Consider the following 26,916-nt stretch of genomic DNA (forward strand, 5'->3'; position numbering starts at 1 on the left):
CTCTCCATCTCACAAACATTTGATAGAAAGCGTAAATTCCCACCTAGCCACCCTCGATCCCTGGCCCTGAATGCCAGCATTTCTAAACTACTGGCCTATGAAATGCTGTCATTTAGGCTGGTGGACACAGACAGCTTCAAACAGCTCATGTCGCTTGCTGTCCCACAGTATGTTGTTCCCAGCCGGCACTACTTCTCCAAGAGAGCCGTGCCTTCCCTGCACAACCAAGTATCCGATAAAATCAAGTGTGCACTGCGCAACGCCATCTGTAGCAAGGTCCACCTAACCACAGATACGTGGACCAGTAAGCACGGCCAGGGACGCTATATCTCCCTAACTGCACACTGGGTAAATGTAGTGGCAGCTGGGCCCCAGGCGGAGAGCTGTTTGGCGCACGTCCTGCCGCCGCCAAGGATCGCAGGGCAACATTCTTTGCCTCCTGTTGCCACCTCCTCCTTCTCGGCTTCCTCCTCCTCTTCTTCCACCTGCTCATCCAGTCAGCCACACACCTTCACCACCAACTTCAGCACAGCCCGGGGTAAACGTCAGCAGGCCATTCTGAAACTCATATGTTTGGGGGACAGGCCCCACACCGCACAGGAGTTGTGGCGGGGTATTGAACAACAGACCGACGAGTGGTTGCTGCCGGTGAGCCTCAAGCCCGGCCTGGTGGTGTGTGATAATGGGCGAAATCTCGTTGCAGCTCTGGGACTAGCCAATTTGACGCACATCCCTTGCTTGGCGCATGTGCTGAATTTGGTGGTGCAGAAGTTCATTCACAACTACCCCGACATGTCAGAGCTGCTGCATAAAGTGCGGGCCGTCTGTTCGCGCTTCCGGCGTTCACATCCTGCCGCTGCTCGCCTGTCTGCGCTACAGCGTAACTTCGGCCTTCCCGCTCACCGCCTCATATGCGACGTGCCCACCAGGTGGAACTCCACCTTGCACATGCTGGACAGACTGTGCGAGCAGCAGCAGGCCATAGTGGAGTTTCAGCTGCAGCACGCACGGGTCAGTCGCACTACAGAACAGCACCACTTCACCACCAATGACTGGGCCTCCATGCGAGACCTGTGTGCCCTGTTGCGCTGTTTCGAGTACTCCACCAACATGGCCAGTGGCGATGACACCGTTATCAGCGTTACAATACCACTTCTATGTCTCCTTGAGAAAACACTTAGGGCGATGATGGAACAGGAGGTGGCCCAGGAGGAGGAGGAGGAGGATGAGGAAGAGGGGTCATTTTTAGCACTTTCAGGCCAGTCTCTTCGAAGTGACTCAGAGGGAGGTTTTTTGCAACAGCAGAGGCCAGGTACAAATGTGGCCAGCCAGGGCCCACTACTGGAGGACGAGGAGGACGAGGATGAGGAGGAGGTGGAGGAGGATGAGGATGAAGCATGGTCACAGCGGGGTGGCACCCAACGCAGCTCGGGTCCATCACTGGTGCGTGGCTGGGGGGAAAGGCAGGACGATGACGATACGCCTCCCACAGAGGACAGCTTGTCCTTACCCCTGGGCAGCCTGGCACACATGAGCGACTACATGCTGCAGTGCCTGCGCAACGACAGCAGAGTTGCCCACATTTTAACCTGTGCGGACTACTGGGTTGCCACCCTGCTGGATCCACGCTACAAAGACAATGTGCCCACCTTACTTCCTGCACTGGAGCGTGATAGGAAGATGCGCGAGTACAAGCGCACGTTGGTAGACGCGCTACTGAGAGCATTCCCAAATGTCACAGGGGAACAAGTGGAAGCCCAAGGCCAAGGCAGAGGAGGAGCAAGAGGTCGCCAAGGCAGCTGTGTCACGGCCAGCTCCTCTGAGGGCAGGGTTAGCATGGCAGAGATGTGGAAAACTTTTGTCAACACGCCACAGCTAACTGCACCACCACCTGATACGCAACGTGTTAGCAGGAGGCAACATTTCACTAACATGGTGGAACAGTACGTGTGCACACCCCTCCACGTACTGACTGATGGTTCGGCCCCATTCAACTTCTGGGTCTCTAAATTGTCCACGTGGCCAGAGCTAGCCTTTTATGCCTTGGAGGTGCTGGCCTGCCCGGCAGCCAGCGTTTTGTCTGAACGTGTATTCAGCACGGCAGGGGGCGTCATTACAGACAAACGCAGCCGCCTGTCTACAGCCAATGTGGACAAGCTGACGTTCATAAAAATGAACCAGGCATGGATCCCACAGGACCTGTCCGTCCCTTGTCCAGATTAGACATTAACTACCTCCCCATAACCATATATTATTGGACTCCAGGGCACTTCCTCATTCAATCCTATTTTTATTTTCATTTTACCATTATATTGCGATGCTACCCAAAGTTGAATGAACCTCTCCTCTGCCTGTGTGCTAGGCCTAAATATATGCCAATGGACTGTTGCAGTGGTGGCTGACATGAAGCCTGATTCTCTGCTATGACATGCAGACTAATTCTCTGCTGACATGAAGCCAGATTGTCTGTTACGGGACCTCTCTCCTCTGCCTGGGTGCTGGGCCTAAATTTATGACAATGGACTGTTGCAGTGGTGGCTGACGTGAAGCCTGATTCTCTGCTATGACATGCAGACTGATTCTCTGCTGACATGAAGCCAGATCGTCTGTTACGGGACCTCTCTGCTCTGCCTGTGTGCTAGGCCTAAATATATGCCAATGGACTGTTGCAGTGGTGGGTGACGTGAAGCCTCATTCTCTGCTATGACATGCAGACTGATTCTCTGCTGACATGAAGCCAGATTGTCTGTTACGGGACCTCTCTGCTCTGCCTGTGTGCTAGGCCTAAATATATGCCAATGGACTGTTGCAGTGGTGGGTGACGTGAAGCCTCATTCTCTGCTATGACATGCAGACTGATTCTCTGCTGTCATGAAGCCAGATTGTCTGTTACGGGACCTCTCTGCTCTGCCTGTGTGCTAGGCCTAAATATATGCCAATGGACTGTTGCAGTGGTGGGTGACGTGAAGCCTCATTCTCTGCTATGACATGCAGACTGATTCTCTGCTGACATGAAGCCAGATTGTCTGTTACGGGACCTCTCTGCTCTGCCTGTGTGCTAGGCCTAAATATATGCCAATGGACTGTTGCAGTGGTGGGTGACGTGAAGCCTCATTCTCTGCTATGACATGCAGACTGATTCTCTGCTGTCATGAAGCCAGATTGTCTGTTACGGGACCTCTCTGCTCTGCCTGTGTGCTAGGCCTAAATATATGCCAATGGACTGTTGCAGTGGTGGGTGACGTGAAGCCTCATTCTCTGCTATGACATGCAGACTAATTCTCTGCTGACATGAAGACAGATTCTCTGTTACGGGACCTCTCTCCTCTGCCTGTGTGTGTGCTGGGCCTAAATATATGCCAATGGACTGTTGCAGTGGTGGCTGACGTGAAGCCTCATTCTCTGCTATGACATGCAGACTGATTCTCTGCTGACATGAAGCCAGATTCTCTGTTACGGGACCTCTCTCCTCTGCCTGTGTGTGTGCTGGGCCTAAATATATGCCAATGGACTGTTGCAGTGGTGGCTGACGTGAAGCCTCATTCTCTGCTATGACATGCAGACTGATTCTCTGCTGACATGAAGCCAGATTCTCTGTTACGGGACCTCTCTCCTCTGCCTGTGTGTGTGCTGGGCCTAAATATATGCCAATGGACTGTTGCAGTGGTGGCTGACGTGAAGCCTCATTCTCTGCTATGACATGCAGACTGATTCTCTGCTGACATGAAGCCAGATTCTCTGTTACGGGACCTCTCTCCTCTGCCTGTGTGTGTGCTGGGCCTAAATATATGCCAATGGACTGTTGCAGTGGTGGCTGACGTGAAGCCTCATTCTCTGCTATGACATGCAGACTGATTCTCTGCTGACATGAAGCCAGATTCTCTGTTACGGGACCTCTCTCCTCTGCCTGTGTGCTAGGCCTAAATATATGCCAATGGACTGTTGCAGTGGTGGCTGACGTGAAGCCTCATTCTCTGCTATGACATGCAGACTAATTCTCTGCTGACATGAAGACAGATTCTCTGTTACGGGACCTCTCTCCTCTGCCTGGGTGCCGGGGCCTAAATATCTGAGAATGGACTGTTCCAGTGGTGGGTGACGGGAAGCCAGATTCTCTGCTATGGAACCTCTCTCCAATTGATTTTGGTTAATTTTTATTTATTTAATTTTTATTTTAATTAATTTCCCTATCCACATTTGTTTGCAGGGGATTTACCTACATGTTGCTGCCTTTTGCAGCCCTCTAGCCCTTTCCTGGGCTGTTTTACAGCCGTTTTAGTGCCGAAAAGTTCGGGTCCCCATTGACTTCAATGGGGTTCGGGTTCGGGACGAAGTTCGGATCGGGTTCGGATCCCGAACCTGAACATTTCCGGGATGTTCGGCCGAACTTCTCGAACCCGAACATCCAGGTGTTCGCTCAACTCTAGTTGTGTTCTTGGACCTCCCTGGACGCACTTCCATAAACCAGCATGACATTGTCACTGAGCCGCAGGCAAAAGTCCGATTAAAACCATACTGGGTACCCGAGGCTCATCGACAAGTCTTATCGGAGGAGGTGCAGCTAATGTTGCAGCTAGACGTCATTGAGGAGTCAAAAAGTGAGTGGGCCAGTCCTATAGTATTGATACCGAAGCTGGACGGGACATTGCGGTTTTTTAATGACTTTCGAAAACTTAACAAGGTTTCCAAATTTGATGTGTATCCCATATCCCGGGTGGATGAGCTAATCGAGAGGTTAGGACAAGCCCGATCATTTTCAGTTTTGGACCTCACGAAAGGGTACTGGCAGGTGCTCTTAATAAAGGCTGCCAAAGAGAAAACTGCCTTCATCACGTCTGAGGGGCTGTATCAATATAAGGTCTTACCCTTTGGTCTGCATGGCACCCTCCGTCTCTTTTCAGCGACTAATGGACATTGTAGTTCGTCCACATCAAACGGTACCCTTCGGCTTACCTGGATGATATTGTCATCCACAGTACTGACTGGTAAAGTCACCTACCCAAAGTTCAGGATGTAGTGGACTCCCTTTGGAAAGCTGACCTAATTGCTAACCGAAAAAAAAATGTGGTAGAAATAGGGTTAGAAGAGACTAATTACTTGGGGTATGTCAATGGGCACTGAGTCATCAAACCCCAAGTGAACAAAATAGAGGCGATACAGAATTGGCCCCAACCTGTCACCACTAGGCAAATAAAGTCATTTCTGGGAATGATGGCTATTACATGAGGTTTGTTCCCCACTTTGCTACTCTAGCCGTGCCCTTGATAGGGCTCTTAAAGGGACGAAAATCAGTGATGGTTCGCTGGAATGATCGGGCGGAAGAGGCTTTTGCCTCTTTGAAGTCAGCCATATATGGGTCACCGATTTTGGTGACGCCCATCTTCAAGAGGGAGTTTGTGGTTCAAACGAATGCCTCCGAAGTAGGCCTTGGTGCTGTACTATCTCAGGAAGTCAACCGAGAGGAGAATCCTGCCGAAACCAGGTACAGTATAGTGGAGAGAGAGTGCCTGGCTGTCAAGTGGGCACTCAAGTCTCTACGTTACTATTTTTTGGGAAGAAAGTTCCACCTGGTGACCGACCACTCCCCTCTCAAGTGGATGAGCGAAACCAAAGACAGGAATGCCCGGGTCACCAGATGGTTTTTGTATCTGCGGAACTTTAATTCTCGGTAGAACACAGAGCAGACCGGTTGCAGGGAAACGCGGATGCCCTGTCCTGGGTGTATTGTCTGACGTGTGTCCACCCTCTGTGACACAGTGAGGGGTTGTGTCTGGCAAGGCTGGTATTTTCCTCCCAGCATCTGCGGCTGGGCTGCTTTCCAGCCAGGTGAGGTCAAATACCGGGTTTAAGTGCCGGTCCGGGTTTAGGCAGCACCTGCCTGACCTTAAATATGCAACTGGGTTCAGCAGAGATATCTCTATTTTTGGCATCTGAAGCTTTGTGCCATGCTGGAGAGCTGAGAGCCGCATGCTGGGGGAATTAGGCCCCCTAAAGCCTGCCGTGGACTAATGGAGGCAGCACTACCAGCAAGGAGACTTGTGTTAGATGAACTTTCCGTTGTTTGTGAATTAACACCAGAATGCAAAGTTACGTGCTGTTTTGTGCAATTGCCTCAAGTGTGACTAAACACTGAAATTATGAGTTAACTTGTATTTTCCTCTGAACTGAGCCCGCTTACCATATCTACCAGAGCAAAACCCCACAATATATATATATATATATATATATATATATATACACAGTATATATATAGGCTCAGAATGGTTTAACAAAGTAATTGAAAAGTCATACATATCATTACCTATGCCCTGCCATTTCAAAGCTTCTTTGACCCCCTGTCAGTCTCTACTTCCTGATCCCTTCCTAATATAGAAAATATTATAATTTAGCCAATCATTCACTGAGGCCAGTCACAGCTGCAACCAGTGATCGGCTGAGTGGTGACATTTCTATGTTAAAAGGCGCTAGGATGTAGTTTGGTTTGGGATCAGGGAAGCACTAGAGAGACATGAATTGGTAAGGTGAGTATGATTTATTTTTACTTTGTTTAAAGCTATATGGAGTCTTTAAAAAATTACTGGATGGACAGCCCCGTTAAAGGGAATGTATCATTAGAGAATGACCTATTGTTTAAGTAAATACAGTTTTACATAATGCTATTTTATGTCAAACTTATTTTTTTTAAGAATACTGACATTTTAATGTTTTCAGTCTGTCCATTCATAATAAGCTGACATTTCCAGTTCCGTAGAGTTCACTTCTTAGCAGTCATCTCATTGTCATTACAGTCCAGATTACAATTATTCCCTATTACAGAACTTCCACTTTGAACGGGGCTGGAAGCACAGCTTTATTCAAAGTGTTGTGCCAGTGTCAGGTAACTGCAGCTCAGCTCCAATTCTTTAAGATTTAGAAAATTATTAACTAAACTAATGCTCTAGATACTGTAAGGGATCACTCTCTCACACGGGGTCGGCAATGATAGTCTTCTCAACAAACAGGGGGTTTTCAACCCCAATAGTGCTTTATTTGTCACATAGTTGATCACACTTCCAAGTTTGGTGTCACTTGGTACAATGAAGTTGCAGCTTCACATCACAATGTGTTATGTCAACACAAAACAATAAACCCTTGCCCGGCTAGGCACTCACTATACAGAGGTTTTCTCTAACTCACCTCTAGCTCAGTGTTCACACTGCGGGATTCGGCTTCACTCAGCCATGTGGTCAGACAGCTTCCTAGCGCTGACCAACGTAACCCAATGGGGTCTCGGTCCACCAATCCTCCTGATGGTGACCACGCAATACCTTGGGGAATATGGTCCAACAGTCCTCCAGACTTTGAACGTGCAACACCTCTTTTCTTCAGGTGTTGCTGGGCCCCCCAAAAGTCAGGCTTTATCCACCTTGCGGCCCTCCTGGCTGGGACCACACAGAGCCTCTGCAGGCTTTCTTTTCAATTCCCTCCTTCCACATACTCTGAGGATTGCTTTATCCACATGTGATTACCGCACCTGGCCTCACCTCAGGCCAGGTGAACACCTGTAGTGGACTAGAGGTGTAGACTAAGATATACGCCCGCCCCACACATCTACCGTTCACTTCACCACAATATCTAAAATAATTTGTGCATCCCCAGCTTTTGACATTTTGGAGATTATAGCTACAGGTACATTGGTTTAGACATGTCTCAGGCAATAAACAGGACTGTCTAGTGCAACAAACATACAAGGGTTGAATAGAATGGGATATACAGTATCACAGAACTGAACATATATTCTTGGCTTGAAAATGCATTAAAACTACTTTTATTTGCTCTAATTCCATTATAGGAAATCATATCTATAGGATGGGTCAGATGGCACAGATAGTACCGTAGATGGTAGGTAGTAGGCATCAATTCAGCAGATATGGCTTCATGCCAAATCTATTCAGTCTTGAATACAGCCAATTTGGTAACTGTTGCCAAGTTTGATATATTTTCACATGCAAGACTTAAATCAAAGGGATACTTCTGTCAGAACTGGGTGTTTTATATATTTTTAACTCAATATTCACATAAAACATGTTTTAGAATCGTTATGTTTTTCATGGAAATGAAATACAAACTATTGTCCTTCTGTAGCAAAAATTATAGATGTCCTATATAAAAAGGTAATACATTATTACTTTATTGCTCCTGGGAAGGTAAGATATTATCTGAATGGTCTTCCTCGTGACAATAGTAGATGTAGAATTAGACTGAAGGTATGGCATATCTATTGCTCTTTTGATAGGCCTAGATAATGTTCACAGAACAGCATTGCATTGATTACTGAAATGTGTCATGCTCTAATTGAGTTACTACTGGGGCACCTTCTCTGGTAGATGTAATAAGTCTCTCAGATTTCACTATGAGACTTACGGAGGATTGTTGTTGTACATAAAGTCCAAACAAAGAGGAAGTTAAAGACCCAGGACAAGAAGTAGAATCCATGGAGTGACTTCACATAATTATGCCCAGAAAACCATCCAACCCATTTTATATATCTATAAAAATACATATAGGTTATTAATAGGTGATGTAAAAAATGATGGAAGTGTCCCTTTAATGTAATATTACATCATGTCAGATAAGAGGCCATACAGTGTTTCTATCATTATGTTTGTGTATGAGAGTACTTTTTTTTTCTTAAATCTCGCATAATTAAAAAATATATCGTCTAGCCTGTACTCTTCTCTTAAAGGAGTTGTCTCACTTCAGCAAATAGAATTTATTATGTAAAGAAAGTTTATACAAGGCACTTACTAATGTATTATAATTGCCCACAATGTCTCCTTTGCTGGCTGGATTCATTTTTCCATTTCATTATGCACTGCTCGTTTCCATGGTTACAGACCACCCAGCAATCCAGCAGTGGCAGTCGTTCTTGCACACTATAGAAAATAGCATTAGCCTATGTGCTCTCCTATGATCCCGGCCACCCAAGATGACAATGCTTTTTCCTATAGTGATGGATTACAAGGTGGTTGTATCCATGGAAACGAGCAGTCTATAGTGTGATGGATCCAGCCAGCAAAGGAAGCAATATGGATAACAATACATTAGTAAGTGGCTTGTATTAACTTTCTCTACATGATAAATGCTACTTGCTGAAGTGAGACAACCCATTTAAGTAGTGGTGCCTAGGTCCACAGGTTGCAAGCCTAAAAGACAGTGGATAGAAGGGGATTGACAGTCAATATTGCAGTATGAGCCTATGAGAGAGCATCATACTGAACCAAAAGGAGCCATCATTTGACCATTATGTAATCAAATATTCAAAAATATCTGCAGCATTGACTGCCCATCCCCTTCTATCCACAGCATCATTTATCAGAATCAGTCAGCATCTCATAAAGGACATATAACTACAGCCTCTGTAGATTCAAGCTTAAAGGAGTTGTGCTAAAATATGAACTTATTACTTATCCAAAGGAAGTAGTATCTCATCAGTGGAAATGTGTCCACTGAACCCCCCACCAATAACGGGAATGCAGAACTTGAATGGAGCAGCAGGTTGTGCATGTGAGCTGCCAATCCATTCATTCTCTGTAAGCTTGTCAGAGATAGTCGAGTACAGCGCCCTGTGGATAGGGGATACATTCGGAACTTGGCACAATTCTTATAATATAAAATAATGAAAATGTTGGATTCAGGTGCAGATATAAATATATAGAAGCATGATTAAATTACAATATTGTTTAGAGATAATTTAGGCAAAAGATAGCAGTGAGATTAACCATGAGTTAACTGCAATATATATTATGGACACTAGATGGCAGCCATGCTTTGTAAATGTGTACAGTATTTCTTTGCTCCCTCGATGTGGATTATTTGTATTTGGGCAGTTGAATAAACAGTAAATGTTTTGATTTCTGTTCATTTAAAAAATTAATAAAAATGATATTGAACATGGTAAAAACACTGAAAACAGAGATGGGTTCACCTATAATAATTGTGCTTTATCCTGTCATCTGTGAAAGGGGTAGGAGCATTGCAATAAAAGGTGACAGTGATTTACAAAATATTCCAAGCCATTTTATAGGTGAATCTTGATAAAGTAGAATATAATCAAAAACTTAAAGGGGTTGTCCGGGGTTTTGCTATTGATGACCTATCCTCAGAATAGCATACAAAATCCAGATGGACAGCAGCATCTCCATACAAAAAAGCTTCTTTATTTACAGTGGGTCCATAAAAAGCACGTGCACACGCCCAGTACAAAAATGCTATGTTTCGGCTACATAGCAGCCTTTCTCAAGCATTAGATGAAGTGAAATACAGTTGTTGTTTTTTTTTTTTTTAATTGACAATTTTTATTGTTTTTCATTTTCATGGGATAAACATTGTCAAGTACATAACATGAAAAGCTTTGTACAAAGTACATGTCATGAAGTAAGAAATCTTAAGTACAAAAGGCCTCTAAATAGCATTGGAGAGTGAGAAAGAGGCTTACTAGGCCACATAGATCATGGATAAATGAACACAAACAATCAAATAAGGTAACAATGTGACAGGTATACTGTGGCAAGATTGATGTGACATGAGGTGGAGGGTAACTAGTTTGGGGAAGCCCAGACTTTTAAAGACTAGTCCACGGGTGCTGGGGGATGAAAGATTAGGAGAAGCTCCTATAGGACCTCCAAGGGGACAAGATCTGGAGAAACATGGGTCTAGTGCGCGACTCCCAATGCGAGATCTCCTCCATTCTGTAAATTTGGTCCACTTTATTAACCCAATGTTCAGTACTGGGGATCTCAGGAGATAGCTAGTGAGTAGGTAGGAGTAGTCTAGCTGCTGCTACTAAAAGAGAAAAGAGTGAAGACTTAAAGGGGCCCACTCCATTTATACCTAGTGATAACAGAGTAAGATCTGGCGTGCTGAGAAAGGAAGTCTGGCAGATCTGATTGCACAAGGAAATTATATTGTGCCACCGTGGGTTGATTAGCTCACATGACCACCAGATGTGTAAAAAGGAGCCTTTGGCCTTATTACATCTCCAGCAGGTGTCGAGGGCATTGGGATTGTAAAGACACGTTTTATCTGGGGTTCTATACCATCTCATGAGGACCTTGTAGCTGTTCTCCTGAATGCGCACACCTCTAGATAATCTGTGCGGATAATCAAGGTTTTAGTTATCTCGAGCGGTGTTAAGGTACGGTGAAGATCTTTTTCCCACAGACCTATTATAGCAGGTTTAAGTGTTGGAGTGGGAGATATCAAGTGTTTGTATATTGTAGAAATGGTTTTGCGTGGGCATTTCTTCAAACCAGCTCGCGACGCTGGGAGGGGAAGATTTCTTTGCAAGAAGGAGGGATTCAGATTTAAGGAAACGCAAAAGAATAGGGTTGAGAGTCTGTATGTCCAGTGCTTTAAAGAGTTCAGAGTCAGGGAGTACACAACCGTCCTGACCTAGAATCTGTGTAATAGCCGACTCCGAGGACCTCAGAGCAAGAGGGCAGCTATCTCTCAAATTTCTGGGGGCCAAGTTAATAACATCTTTTATCCGCAGCATAGGGGAAGGTAGGGTTAGGGCCCCAGAGCGGGACGAGAAACATCTCCAGATTTTTAAGGTGTTGCGAATGAGGGGGTTGGGGATAGAGCTTGGCGCAGGAGGTGGTCTGTCAGCCAGCAGAAGGGCCCTGATGGGGGTGGGTAAAAAGGCATTCTCCACTATAAGCCAGGATTTATGGATCGGGGTTCTAATCCAATCTAAGACTCTAGAAAGTTGTACTGCCTTCAGATATGTCTCTGGGTCAGGGAGCCCAATTCCCCCTTTAGCTTTAGGTATAGTCAGGGTGCTAAAAGAAATTCAAATTTTCTAATATGTTGACTAGAGTGAAGTATTCATACATTGGATTTGGCTGGGTTGCCGAATAATAAAATTCACTTTGTGACAAATTATTTAATCATGAAGTGCATTTCTTTGTAAATAGTGGGTGCAATTACAAGAGCGGCAATTGTGCGGCTCCTCATCATTGTACCCCTCAGATGCCGCGTTCATACATGATCATGGCATCTGATAGCAATAATTTAGTGTAAAATTATATAAAAAAAAATATTTAAATCATATTTACCTCATCCATTTGCTCATGACGGGCCAGCCACTGCTATCTTGATTGAAGATATAATGCAAAATCTTGCACGGTCCATGATGATGCCGGCCAGCGTTATACGTCACTGCCCATGGGATTTTGTGCAAGATCTTCAATCAAGATGGCAGTGGCTGCCCCATCAAGAGCAAATAGATGAGGTAAGTATGATTTTTTTTTTGTTTTTTTTACACTATTTCAGGGAAAATCGATTCGCTACCAAAGAGCATGATGAAATTCGGCTTTGCGGCAAATCAAAATTTCCCAAATCCCTGAGATTCGCTCAACAATAAAACAGACTTTTGGGTTTTCATTAGCTATAACCATAATCAACAACATTAAAATAAATAAACTAATTTATTTAGATGCACCTGTATTGTTAATTTTCCATGTTTCTTAGGTTTCATGTACAGAACTTTTGGGGTCCGCAAATCGCGACTCCACAAAACTCTAATTTGGTTTGTGTGCTTTCCACACTCTTTTGTGGACCCTTTAACTTTAATAGGTCCATGTGCTTTCTGCATACATATGTCTGTTCTGAAAAGAGATAGAACAGTCCCCACATTGCGGATCTGCAATGTGGGGACTGCAAAATATATATGGTTACGTGCATGAGGCCTTAACAGGGTGTCTCATCAAGACAACCTCTATTCATATTTATTTTTGGGGTATACAGACTTACTAGAGGAAGGTCCACTCAAGAACCCTTCTATGAACCAGAAGCATTTTGCATAAGTACTTCCCCTTCTGGCTGACTCTAACTGACCTGGAATCACTTACAAAGTTCAGTTTGCCAGCAGTGCAACCCTTTTAAGACAACCATTATTTATCCACTAACTGATATGCTATAAAATGAACCCCCCTTAACCCCTAATTCTGCAAGAGAACACATTACCAAGATTACAGTCTGCTGAAAACATCAATTTATCATTAATATTTATATAAGAATTTAGATGAACGTTTTGACAAGATTACAGTTTGCTGAAAACATTGACTGATCATTAATATTTATATATGGATTTGGAAACTTGTATGACAGGTAATTTAGTGGAGAGATATAGAGAGACATTACCATGTACAGAGAGACTCATATACAGTGCTTTACACAGACCCTAGGGCTGCAGAATTGTCTCCAATAGTCTCAGAAAAAAGCTTTATGCAGTTTCCAATGCATTTTTTTAGCCCCTTAGGGACCCATAACGTATCGGTACGGCATGGTTCCCGAGTCCTTAAGGACCCATGACGTACCGGTATGTCATGTGTTGTTCCGATCACCGCCGCCCGGCGGGCGGTGATCGGAACAAGGTGCCTGCTCAAATCATTGAGCAGGCACCTCGGCTAAATGACCCCCCCCCCCCCCCCCCCGTGTCGGCGATCGCTGCAAACTGCAGCTCAATTCAGACCTGCGGTTTGCGGATTTTACCTGGCGCAGCGGCGGCGGTGCTATTGGGTCCCCATGAGACTGTGGGGGAGACCCGATGGCATGGAAGGCAGCGCAATGCCTTCCTGAGTCATCTGCATTGCCTTCTGGTGAAGAGCCTGTGAGATCTGTGTATTACTCATACAGCCAATGCATTCCAATACAGAAGTTTTGGAATGCATTGTAAAGGATTAGACTACCAAAAGTTCAAGTCCCAAAGTGGGACAAAAAATAAAGTTTCTACTCCAGGGGTGCATCAGGGGGGCTTCAAATGGGACATGGTGTCAAAAAAAAACAGTCCAGCAAAATCTGCCTTCCAAAAACAGTATGGCATTCCTTTCCTTCTGCGCCCTGCCGTGTGCCCGCACAGTAGTTTACGACCACATATTGGGTGTTTATGTAAAGTACAGAATCAGGGCCATAAATATTGAGTTTTGTTTGGCTGTTAACCCTTGCTTTGTAAAAGTAAAAAAAATAAAGATTAATGGAAAATCTGTCAAAAAGTTAAATTTTGACATTGTATCTCTATTTTCCATTAATTCTTGTGTAACACCTAAAGGGTTAACGGCGTTTGTAAAATCAGTTTTGAATACCTTGAGGGGTGTAGTTTATAGAATGGGGTCATTTTTTGGTGGTTTCTATTATGTAAGGCTTACAAAGTGACTTCAGACCTGAACTGGTCCCTAAAAATTGGGTTTTTGAAAATGTATGAAAAATGTCATGATTTGCTTCTAAACTTCTAAGCCTTGTAACATCCCCAAAAAATAAAATATCATTCCCAAAATGATCAAACATGAAGTAGACATATGGGGAATGTAAAGTAATAACTATTTTTGGAGGTATTACAATGTATTATAGAAGTAGAGAAATTGAAACTTGGAAATTAGCTATTTTTAACAAATTTTTGGTGAATTTGGTATTTTTTTTATAAATAAAAATGAATTTTTGGGACTTTATTTTACCAGTGTCATGAAGTACAATATGTGACAAAAAACTCAGAATGGCCTGGATAAGTCAAAGCGTTTTAAAGTTATCAGCACTTAAAGTGACACTGGTCAGATTTGCAAAAAATGGCCAAGTCCGGAAGGTGAAATAGGGCCGAGCCCTTAAGGGGTTAAACTTGAAAACCATCACTTTTTTGGTGGTATTTTTTGTGGCATTTATGTGGACATACGTATTGTATTGGTTAAAATGCTATTGACAAATTCTACATTAAAATCTAGTGAAATGTAAAACACATTACATGCAAATTGCCTGTAGCATTTGGCAGAATTACTTGAGTCACTGCATTTTATTTTATTTTATTTTTTCAAAAAGCTGCATGCACCATGTATATAAATGTTTGGCATTTTGGCCATAAGTATCTCTGTAGGACTTGAAAAATTCTGGAAAATATACCTGTTACATTATATAAAAAAAAAAATAACAACTGATCGAAATTAGAAAGATCATACATTTATCGCCTGCAAACTAGGTAATGGAGACTTTATTCTCCTGATAGGCGGGGTTCCTAAGCTAATTAACGGAGGCACATAGAAAGAAGGAACAAAGACTGATAGCTTCAGCATATGTCTAAAGTCAGCCAGTTTATTATTATTATTTTAGTATTTTAGATATGTATGTTTGTGATATTATATACAGGATGTAATATTGAAATAAAGCAAATAAGAAAGCAAAAAGCAGGCACTACAGGATCTAATGAGCTTTAGCCAAGGCAAAGCAGGATGCTCTGCTTACTTTTTCTTTTTTTAATTGTCTTCAGATCTTTGGCTGAAGGAATGAAAGAAGGTTAAATTATCCAAGTTATTTATCAATACTGCTATCTATCTATCTATCTATCTATCTATCTATCTATCTATCTATCTATCTGTCTGGCTATGATAGATCAAAGCAAGTGTATGCAGCACTGCAAAAAAAATTAAAAACGGTCCCAGCGGGTGTAGAAACAAATCAAGTTTCTTGAAATATAATACAAAAATTTCATGGCACTCCCTCCAGTAAAATAAATTCTGTGTTTTATTCACCAAACAGCAACGTTTTTTTGGTCCTCTTTCTGGAACCTTTCTCAAGCAGTGATACATAACAGAAGTACATAGTGCATATTAATAGGGTAGCCAATTTACAACAATAATTCATACAATTATGTGCAAAACAATTCAAAGAAACATGATTATACAGTACATGCATGAAAAGTGTAAAAAAAAGGGTTCATAATAATGTGTTACGACTAAGAACATCTGTCCGAAATGCACCAACAACCGCTTTGTGCGAGGATCTGTTTGTACTTGAATTTATGCTACATTCAATAAAGAGGAAGTTTTTTACTGAATATCATTCCAGTGCCAGATATTTTTCCTTTCTTCATATTACCTGGATAACCTGTTCCTTCCGCACACGCGGAGTTTCCACACAAGGTGTGCTGGATATGTAACATTTTGGACACTCTGCCATGTAGCTGTATGAGAGGTCCAACTCCTGCTGCATTCCCCAAACCATGAAATTACCTATTTATGGCATATCCTGTTGATATACCATACATGTCTAATGGTACTATTACACCAGCAGATTTCATACAGAACACCATAAATGATCAAAAATGTACAAACTTGTTAACAATGAAAATTTTGCTTATTATACATATAGATCATTGTTTGTATTTGTGGTTGTTACTCTTTCATTTTTAAATACTTCCTTGTTATTAAATCGTTAGCGAGTAGATGACTCCATATAATACAAAATGATTTATTAATGAAGAGCGACAATTTTTTAGCATGCTGAAAGATCACGATGGATGAGAAATGAGCGATTCATACTTATTACGTCACACGATTCTCATTCATGTTTGCTCGCATACACGAGAATCTGTACGATATTCGCTCAGTGTCATAGGGCCTTTAGACTGGACTTTCTTTAATCTTCTTGAGAGGGTTAGCTTCCTTTAAAGCAGTGGTTGTCTTGTCTCTAAACATTACCCATAATAGGCATGTAAGCTGCTGCTTGTAACATAAGATCTGAAAGCCCATCACACAGCTTACCTGCTTTCTTTTCTTCCTTCTTTTCTTTAGCTGAAATATAGACATTGCATATATTGAAAATAATTATACAAAATTAAAGGAACTAAATAGCCATTGTGGAGCTGTATTTATCTTCCTTTAATCACTGGTGTAACATGCTGCCTTAAAAGTAAATACATTGTAGATTTAGTTAAAACCAAGTGTAAAGAATTGGTAATCGCATCAAATCGCATTACATTTTCCCAGTCATTAGGATGCATTGGGTGAATCAATCATGTTGGGTTTAAAAGGGTTTCCCAGGATTATGGCTGTTTTTATATATTTTCCTAAAGGTGTCTGGTGCCTGCACCTTTTGGCAATCTTCTTGGGGAGACATCACTAGTGATGAGCAGCAGGGGTCATATTCAAATTTGTGATATTTCGTGAATATTTTGTAGAATATTTGTTGAACATTCGCAAATTCGAATATTCGTTATATTCTACTTTTTTTTTACTCGAAAAATCTGTAATGTAATGATTGCGTAATATGCGCATATTACGCGATCAATACAGGCGTGGGTGAAACAGGAATACAGTTGCAATAAAAAGTATGTGAACCCTTTGGAATGATATGGATTTCTGCACAAATTGGTCATAAAATGTGATCTGATCTTCATCTAAGTCACAACAATAGACAATCACAGTCCGCTTAAACAAATAACACACAAAGAATTAAATGTTACCATGATTTTTATTGAACACACCATGTAAGCATTCACAGTGCAGGTGGTAAAAGTATGTGAACCCCTAGACTAATGACATCCCCAAGAGCTAATTGGAGTGAGGTGTAAGCCAACTGGAGTCCAATCAATGAGATGAGATTGGAGGTGTTACAGCTGCCCTGCCCTATAAAAAACACACACCAGTTCTGGGTTTTCTTTTCACAAGAAGCATTGCCTGATGTGAATGATGCCTCGCACAAAAGAGCTCTCAGAAGACCTACGATTAAGAATTGTTGACTTGCAAAAAGCTGGAAAGGGTTATAAAAATATCTCCAAAAGCCTTGCTGTTAATCAATCCACGGTAAGACAAATTGTCTATAAATGGAGAAAGTTCAGCACTGCTGCTACTCTCCCTAGGAGTGGCCGTCCTGTAAAGATCACTGCAAGAGGACAGCACAGACAGAATGAGGTGAAGAAGAATCCTGGAGAGTCAGCAAAAGACTTTCCCTGTTAGCAAATCTACGATACGTAAAACACTAAACAAGAATGGATTTAATGGGAGGATACCACAGAGGAAGCCACTGCTGTCCAAAAATAAACATTGATGCACGTTTACAGTTTGCACAAGAGCACCTGGATGTTCCACAGCAGTACTGGCAAAATATTCTTTGGACAGATGAAACACACAACACTATATGTGGAGAAAAAGAGACACAGCACACCAACATCAAAACCTCATCCGAACTGTGAAGTATGGTGGTGGGGGCATCATGGTTTGGGGCTGCTTTGCTGCATCAGGCATAAACAGATTGCTATCATCAAAGGAAAAATGAATTCCCAAGTTAAGGCCATCTGTCCACCAGCTGAAGCTCAACAGAAGATGGGTGTCGCAACAGGACAACTACCCAAAGCATAGAAGTAAATCAACAGAATGGCTTAAACAGAAGAAAATACGCCTTCTGGAGTGGCCCAGTCAGAGTCCTGACTTCAACCCGAAGAGATGCTGTGGCATGACCTCAAGAAAGCGATTCACACCAGACATCCCAAGAATATTGCAGTTCAAGACAAAAAGCTACAGGATTAATGATGGCAGCGATCTTATATAGACCAATAAATCTTGGACGCAACTTCCAAGAAGGTACCTTCAACTTAATGTCTCTATTGGACAGCCACACAGAATCACCCACACTCAGGTCCGGACCATTCATACGTTTCCTGTCAGCCACACGTTTATACTTATTTCCCATATTCTTCAAATTATTTTGAATTTTTTGCCATATCGATGACAATGATGACGAAAAATGTTCTTCCTCAGGGATACCAGAAGTCTCAGAACCAGAAAATGTGCCAAACTGTGAGTGAAACCCATATACCACAAAAACAGTGACTCATAAGTGGACTATGACTGTTTATGGAAAACTCTGACAAAATACAAATAGGGAAGACAACACTTAACTTCACATGGAGCAAATGGAGCACCAGTAGCTCTAGCAGATCCAAAAACCAGCTAGCCCAGAGTCCAGAAACTGAAGCAATAAACCGCACCCCCAGAAGTGGTAAGCAGTAATAAAAAGGTGAAATTAAATGACCAAACCAACAACACCTGCAAGAGGTGTGGTCATTACCACACAAATTATCCACAAGGAACCAGTCATATTAACCCATGTGTTGCCAGTCTCTCTGATCTCCTGGCACCTGTCACGGGAGCGTCCGTGACAGCAGCAGAATAGCAGTCCAAGACACTGTTGCAAAGCACAAAGGGTTCAGGAAAAATCTTACTCTTTGACAGGCCTATGTAAAAGCAGAAAGAGTATGTGCTATACAGTAAAAAAAATAGTCAGAGTTTGGATAGGCAATGATGGGTCAAAACAGAGGTCAGGCACAGGTCAGACAGTGGAGAGTCAGAAGCCAGTAAACGGGCAGAAAGTTGGCACACAGGCAGACAACAGAGAGACACCATTGCAGGAGATTAGCATGCTAGAAATTTAAGGAAGGTGCCTTAAATACCCCAGGTTTGCCAGCATTGGCTGGTGAAGATTAGGGAGCGCATGTGGTGGCATTTTTAAAGCTGAAGGGAGTGGGTGCGTGAACCCCATGGGAAAAGGAGAGGTCTAGCCAGTAAGCTGGCCACAATCTGCGTGGAGGGACAGAGAAAGTCCAACAGCCAGGCCCACCAGGAAGGAGACAGTGGGAGAAATCTACAACCTACATGTAGTAAGAGTATTATAGAGCAACATTTGATTTCTAACTTTTCATGTAGGTATTTTACGCTTCATTCTGTAATTTCTCATTTTATATATCATCTGAAAATAGAATCCCATATTACCTCAGTTCTTACCAAATGGATGAAGAAAATGAGCAAATCACAACATTTGATGAAAAAAAAAGAAACAGGTATGACACGTGGAAATTGAATGTCTTCTATATCCAAAAGCTTACTGAAGAGGCTTTAATAAAATTTCAAATATGTTTCAGCTGATAAAACATGTGGAAAATCAATGTGGTAAATCTTTTATAATTTGAATTTATGTTGAATGCTTGCTAAAACTGCCTTTTTAAGATGATGTGGCTGAGTAGAAATCCGGCGCTCCCTGAATCTCCAGGAGTTGCGTCATTTTCAGATGGCCAGGTTATCTTGTTATGACATACTTTTTAAGACATTTCTTTGCGTTGTGCTCAGCATTCAATGTTTGCTGAGCAATAGATGTCAAACAAGTAAATGGAACAGGAAATATCTAAGGAGATGACAGCAGGAAGAGATAAACTTCTTAAATAAAATTTCCAATAAATTGCTATTTCTCTCTTTCTGCTTCTAACTTGGAGTTGGAGAAAGCTGAAGAGAACGCTAATAAAAGTTTTATCAGAGAACAAGAAATCCATATATTGATCAGGTCTTGGGGCTTAGGGGAATAATGGATTCAATTCAGAGATGAGAACATGAATCTAACACATGAGGTCAGCCATCTTGGGTACCTCATGAATAGCTTTTTCCTTCATTCACAATAAGTGTTTTTACTTAGGCGACAGGGCCTAATAACTACAGATGACTGCATTTGTCAACAAACCTTCCATACATCACCAAAAGCACTTTTCATCAGATTTTTCTTTCTATTTTTTTTACTGAGGTGATGTCCAGATGGGAAAACCCTTTAGATTTCACCAGGTAATATCAAAAGTAAAGAGCAATGCCCTGCTGAAAGGCTTTAGACATTATATATACATGTATTTCTAATAATGAATATAGTTTGGAGCACTTTTTTTTATTTTTAATCAGCAGACCTGCCACGTTAACTCTCTACACGCCACATATATGCCAAGGGAACCACCCCACATACAGTATGTGCCATATTTATCACACTGATGCATAAGTCCGCCATTGACTATCATAATACAAATTTTGATGATGGATTCTGACCAGTTAAAAGTATTTGTTACATACAGTCAGGTCCATAAATATTGGGACATTGGCAGCCATACATGTCCGCGCCATGACACTACCACCACCATGCTTCACTGATGAGGTTGTATGCTTAGGATCATGAGCAGTTCCTTTCCTTCTCCATACTCTTCTCTTCTCATCACTCTGGTACAAGTGGATCTTGGTCTCATCTGTCCATAGGATGTTGTTCCCGAACTGTGAAGGCTTTTTTAGAAGTCGTTTGGCAAACTCTAATCTGGCCTTCCTGTTTTTTGAGGCTCACCAATGGTTTACATCTTGTATTCACTCTGGTGAAGTCTTCTCTTGATTGTTGACTTTGACACATAAACACCTACCTCCTGGAGAGTGTTCTTGATCTGGCCAACTGTTGTGAAGGGTCTTTTCTTCACCAGGGAAATAATTCTTCGGTCATCCACCATAGTTGTTTTCCGTGGTCTTCCGGGTCTTTTGGTGTTGGTGAGCTCACCGGTGCGTTCCTTCTTTTTAAGAATGTTCCAAACAGTTGTTTTGGCCACACCTAATGTTTTTGTTATATCTCTGATGGGTTGGTTTTGTTTTTTTCAGCTTAATGATGGCTTGCTTCACTGATAGTGACAGCTCTTTGGATCTCATCTTGAGAGTTGACAGCAATAGATTCAAAATGCAAATAGCACAATTGAAATGAACTCTGGACTTTTATCTGCTCATTGCAATTGGGATAATGAGGGAATAACACACACCTGGCCATGGAACATCTGAGAAGCCAATTGTCCCATTACTTTTGGTCCCTTAACAAGTAGAAGGAATATATGCAAACTGTTCACCTGATTTAGATCTAAATACCCTTAAATTAAAGCTGACAGTCTGCAGTTAAAGGACATATTGTTTTCATTTCAAATCCATTGTGGTGGTGTATAGAGCCAAAAATGTTAGAATTGTGTCGATGTCCTAATATTTATGGACCTGACTGTATATACATTGACTAAACACTGTTTGTTTTGCCTGGGAAAGCTGAACACATGAAATACATGTTAAGCCTGGTGCAGATCTTGTGTCTTTGGGATCTGGTGTGATATTTCTATAATTATGTATGACACAACAGAAGAACTTATAACAAGCAAGACACAGGCCTCTCCATAACTTCGGTGTATCCAGTGCCATTTCTAAATGTAAGATAGCTTCCTAGCTGTCTTACATTTAGACCTTTTTCTATGCTTGAAACAGGCAAAGAAAATGGTAAATGAGACGGGCCTGCTTACCCATCCCCTGCCCTCACCCACACCCACTTATTTAGACCCGGTGTCAGCAGGGCGAAATCACAGATTGTGATGCCTAATTTATAATGATAATTAATTTCTCAAGTGCAGTACAACCCTAGATCCTGGGAATATACCTTATAGAACATACCATACATTCCAGTGAAGATCAATAGGTGGTGCTATCACACTAGATACAGGACCCTATTTATCTACAAAATCTACAAAATTCTAGAAAGAATGCCATATTACCTTGAATTATTTTTGGAGCCTCTTTTTTAGCTGCTGCAGTTTTCAGGTGTTCTGTAAAAAAATAAGAATTGCTAAGCACAATATTCCAGTCTTCTGTACAAGGTTTATAAGAAAGCATTCATTTTTGGGTTGATATAAATCTTTAACATTAAGAATATGTTACTGGAGAAATGTTAACTCTTTGGTGTGTACTAGCAGCTATGTTTTACAAGAATTATAAACAGAGGAAACAAGATAAAAAACTTGGTGGTAGAAGTGTGTATACATTTAATGTATTCACATTTTATTTTATTTTTTTCTTACCAGAGCATTTATTTTCTAGAACTATTACTAACGAAAGACATTTTATTATTTGAATTATATGGCATGATTTTCAGCAGTGTACTCTATGATAATGCATACTATTATTATATCAAATATGGCTGACCAATACTAGATAAAAAATAATAACCCAAACCACACAAATATGTAAAATACTGTATGTTATGTGTTATGAGTTACAGATGAGAAAACCGGTTGAAATTTGTTTTGGGTCAGTTTGCCAAATTTATTAAAAAGTTTGGTTCGGACCAGTATCGATTTGGGCCAAACTAAAGTTGCTCCAATTGCCCTAAAAGCTGGTATATAATCCCTTCTAGCCTCGTAGGACTCATAATTTTTAGGAAAACTTGTTATTCCTTTATTTAATTTTTTTAATGATTTTTCCCCCCTCCAACATCCCCCCTCCCCAAGCTCTGGAATGCAATGACAGAAATAGTAAATGATGGCTGAGTGACGTTGACATACATAGCTATGGGTAAACACATAAGTTTGACAGAGTTACATACACTGTGTTTAAAAAAAAAAGCACTGCACCAGCACATGTATCATGTTTTTTTTTTTATTCCAAAGCTTTTAAAAAAAATAGTGACATGATGCAGGCTGCAGCAGCAGCCGCACAGAACATCATGGTTGGAAAGTGGCATAAGTGGCATGACGTAAGCCGCAACACGCAGCAGCCTTACACAACTTGATGATATGTAGGCAGACAGACAGCCAGCAAGAGTAGCAAGATGGGGCACCGGCAGCAAGAAGAGGTCTATTGATCGCATTCAGCCTGCCTGGACTGTGAGAACATTTCCGTAATAATACAATAATCAAATACATATGCCGCCTCATTAAATTTAACCCCCCCAAAAAAGTTAAATATTAAATATTAAATTTCAACCATGTTAACCCCCCCCCCCCCCCCCAAGAAAAAAATTATAAATATCAACCATGTAGAGAAAGTGAGTACAGGGAAACTGACCCTCAGGCATTAGTGGCATGATTCAGGCCCCAGTATTGCCTTGACTGTGAAAAAATGTTGGTCTTGATACAATAATCACTTACAATTATACTGCACCTTAAATAAGTGAGTCGACCGGTGTAGGGAGATGTCCTGCTATGTGCAAATTTGGACTTTTTTTTATATTTGAAATAAAAGATTCATGGTTTTATTCAAAACCCGAGTGCTGGACCCATTGGGAAAATATGTAAACGGTCAACTGAGATGTGATACTCAATTTTAACTTACCACACACAGGTAAATTGCCGCCACACTGTGAGTATTGCTGCAGTAATCATGTATAAATGCTGCTTAAATACATTTAAAGACCCCTCCCAAAAAAAGTTTAAATTGTGACCATGTGGAAACTGAAAATACATAAACAGACGACTGAGGCTTGACGCTTAATTTCAAATCGACACACACAGGTAGATTACTGCCATGCCGTGAGTATTGCTGCATTAATCACATACATATGCTGTTTAATTAAATTTAAAGCTGGCCCCCCACAAAAAACATTAAATTACGACCGTGTGGAAACTGAAAATACGTCAACGACTGTCTGAGGCTTAGTGCTCAATTGCTCGTTAATACACACAGGTAGATTGCTGCTATACCTTGTGTCCTGTAATTATCACATATGTATGCTGGTTTAATTGCATTTAACAATCCCCCCAAATTCCAACAGTGTGGAAAATATGTAAAGGGATGACTGAAGCGTGACGTTCAATTTTAACTTAGTACACTGTAGTAATCACATATATATGCTGCTTAATTAAATTAAAAAACCCTTCCCTTAAAAATATACGTAAATGGACAATTGAGGCTTGACGTTCAATTTCAGCTTAACACACACATGTAGATTGCTGCCACACAAGGGGTATTGCTGCAAAAATCTTGTATATATGCTATTTAATGAAATTAAAAGACCCCCCCCCCAAAATAAAAATATAATAGCAAGAGTGTGGAAACTGAAATATGTACATAGACGATTAAGGCTTGATGCTCAATTTCAACTTACAGATATACCCAGCATTAAAGTCAAAACTGATGCGTTATCCCACTAGCTTCACTCACTAACTTAATTTAATTATTTGCAAAACTTCTATAGCTTAAAGGTGGTGATGAGTTACACTGCTGGGATGGCGCGCTATCCAACTGATTTTAGTGCAGGCTATATCTGTAATACAAACAGGTAGATTGATGAAACACAGTGGGTATTGCTGTAGTAATCACATATATATGCTGCTTAATTAACTATAAAGACTAAGATATTATTTTTTTTATTGTGACCACGTGGAAACTGAAAATACATAAACAGACAATTGAGGCTTGATGCTCAATTTTAACTTTATACACACAGGTAGATTGCTGCAACACCGTGGGTATTGCTGCAGTAATAATGTATATATATATATATATATATATATATATACAGTACAGACCAAAATTTTGGACACACCTTCTCATTCAAAGAGTTTTCTTTATTTTCATGACTATCAAAATTGTAGATTCACATTGAAGGCATCAAAACTATGAATTAACACATGTGGAATTATATACATAACAAAAAAGGGTGAAACAACTGAAAATATGTCATATTCTAGGTTCTTCAAAGTTAGCCACCTTCTGCTTTGAATACTGCTTTGCACACTCTTGGCAGCTTTCCATAAATCAAGACCTCATATAGGCATGTCAGCGGAAAAAAAAATATAAAGTTCAAGCTGGCAAAATGCAGACTGACAAAAACAAAAAAAATGAAGGTGCTCATTAAGGCCTTTCTAAGCCTGGTCATTAAAGGAGTTGTTCAGGATTTTACTATTTATGGCCTATTCTCAGGAAATATCTGATTAGCAGGGTCCAACACATTGAAACCCACTCCGACCAGCTGTCCTACAGTAGCCACAGTGCTGGAAGTTGGGGGGCAAACTACATAGCTTTATTCACTGTGTAGCGTAGGGAGCTGGTAACTGCAGCACTGCTCCCACTGAAGTGAATGGGAGCAGTGCTGCAGTAACCAGATCTGTCCACTATATAATGGACGGAATTGTGTTTTGGTGGCACTGATCATAGTCCCAGAGCTACCGTACTTTGAAACAACTAATGGGTAGGTGTGGGATATCAGACCCCTGCTGGTCAGATATTGATGGCCTATCCTGAGGATTGGCCTTCAATAGTAAAATTCTGGAAACCCCTTTAAGGTTATTATTCTGTGGCATCACCTAACCAATCAATGATAGAACTGGCTGATATAAATTTAAATGCATTAAATAGATAGATACATCATTTACACATCTTGCATATACAATTCCTCAGAAAAAAAAAATTTGAAGAAAAGTGAAGGAAAAAGTTAAGAAACTATGAGAATTTATGTTTTTCTGCTTTTGGTAGTAAAACCTCCACTTTATCTGAGAATAAAATTCATTCTTCTATTGATTTACTTGTTATTTGTACAAGGCAGCTAAATGAATTAGTTTAAAATGATAACAACACTCGGCGCAATGCACTCAAGGCTCAAGTCGAAAAAAGTCACTGTCAAAATTCAGTCAATATTAATACACAGAAGAACTCAATAACAGAAGAATGAAGAAATGAAAAGAAAATCATTTTAAAATTGTATATCTGCAGTTCAGGAATGCAAAAGTCTAGTACTGTCTGGGAACAAAAACATTGATCTGTAATAGACATAAACATGAACAGAAGCTATGGCGAACATTCTAATTACAGTTGCAAGAAAAAGTATGTGAACCCTTTGAAATTATATGGATTTCTGCACAAAATTAGTCATAAAATGTGATCTGATCTTTATCTAAGTCACAACAATTGACAATCACAGTCTGCTTAAACTAATAACACACAAATAATTAAATGTTACCATGTTTTTATTGAACACACCATGTAAATATTCACAGTGCAGGTAGAAAAAGTATGTGAACCCTTGGATTTAATAACTGGTTGAACCTCCTTTGGTTGCAATAACTTCAACCATACGTTTCCTGTAGTTGCAGATCAGACGTGCACAACGGTCAGGAGTAATTCTTGACCATTCCTCTTTACAGTTTCAGGTCAGCAATATTCTTAGGATGTCTGGTGTGAATCGCTTTTTTGAGGTCATGCCACAGCATCTCAATTGGGTTGAGGTCAGGACTCTGAGTGGGCCACTCCAGAAGGCATATTTTCTTCTGTTTAAGCCATTCTGTTGTTGATTTACTTCTATGCTTTGGTTCTTTGTCCTGTTGCAACACCCATACTCTGTCAAGCTTCAGCTGGTGGACAGATGGCCTTAAGTCCTCCTGCAAAATGTCTTGATAAACTTGGGAATTCATATTTCTTTTGATGATATCAATCTGTCCAGGCCCTGACGGAGCAAAGCAGCCCCAAACCATGATGCCCCCTCCACCATACTTCACAGTTGGGATGAGGCTTTGATGTTGGT

General features: G+C 41.3%; 1 protein-coding gene across 1 annotated transcript in view; it reads right to left on the minus strand.

Moving 5' to 3' along the window:
- The window catches only part of LOC122935391 (titin homolog), an 848,771-nt gene that overhangs the window by 587,585 nt on the left and 234,270 nt on the right, over window positions 1-26,916 (minus strand). The window contains exons 10-12 of the mRNA XM_044291163.1: window positions 22,175-22,225; window positions 16,569-16,598; window positions 15,271-15,303 (exon numbers count right to left, since the gene is read on the minus strand). Coding sequence (XP_044147098.1) covers window positions 15,271-15,303; window positions 16,569-16,598; window positions 22,175-22,225 — 114 coding nt within the window. The remainder of the gene's footprint in view (window positions 1-15,270; window positions 15,304-16,568; window positions 16,599-22,174; window positions 22,226-26,916) is intronic.

This window comes from Bufo gargarizans, chromosome 4 (assembly GCF_014858855.1).
Source record: "Bufo gargarizans isolate SCDJY-AF-19 chromosome 4, ASM1485885v1, whole genome shotgun sequence".
NCBI lineage: Eukaryota > Metazoa > Chordata > Amphibia > Anura > Bufonidae > Bufo > Bufo gargarizans.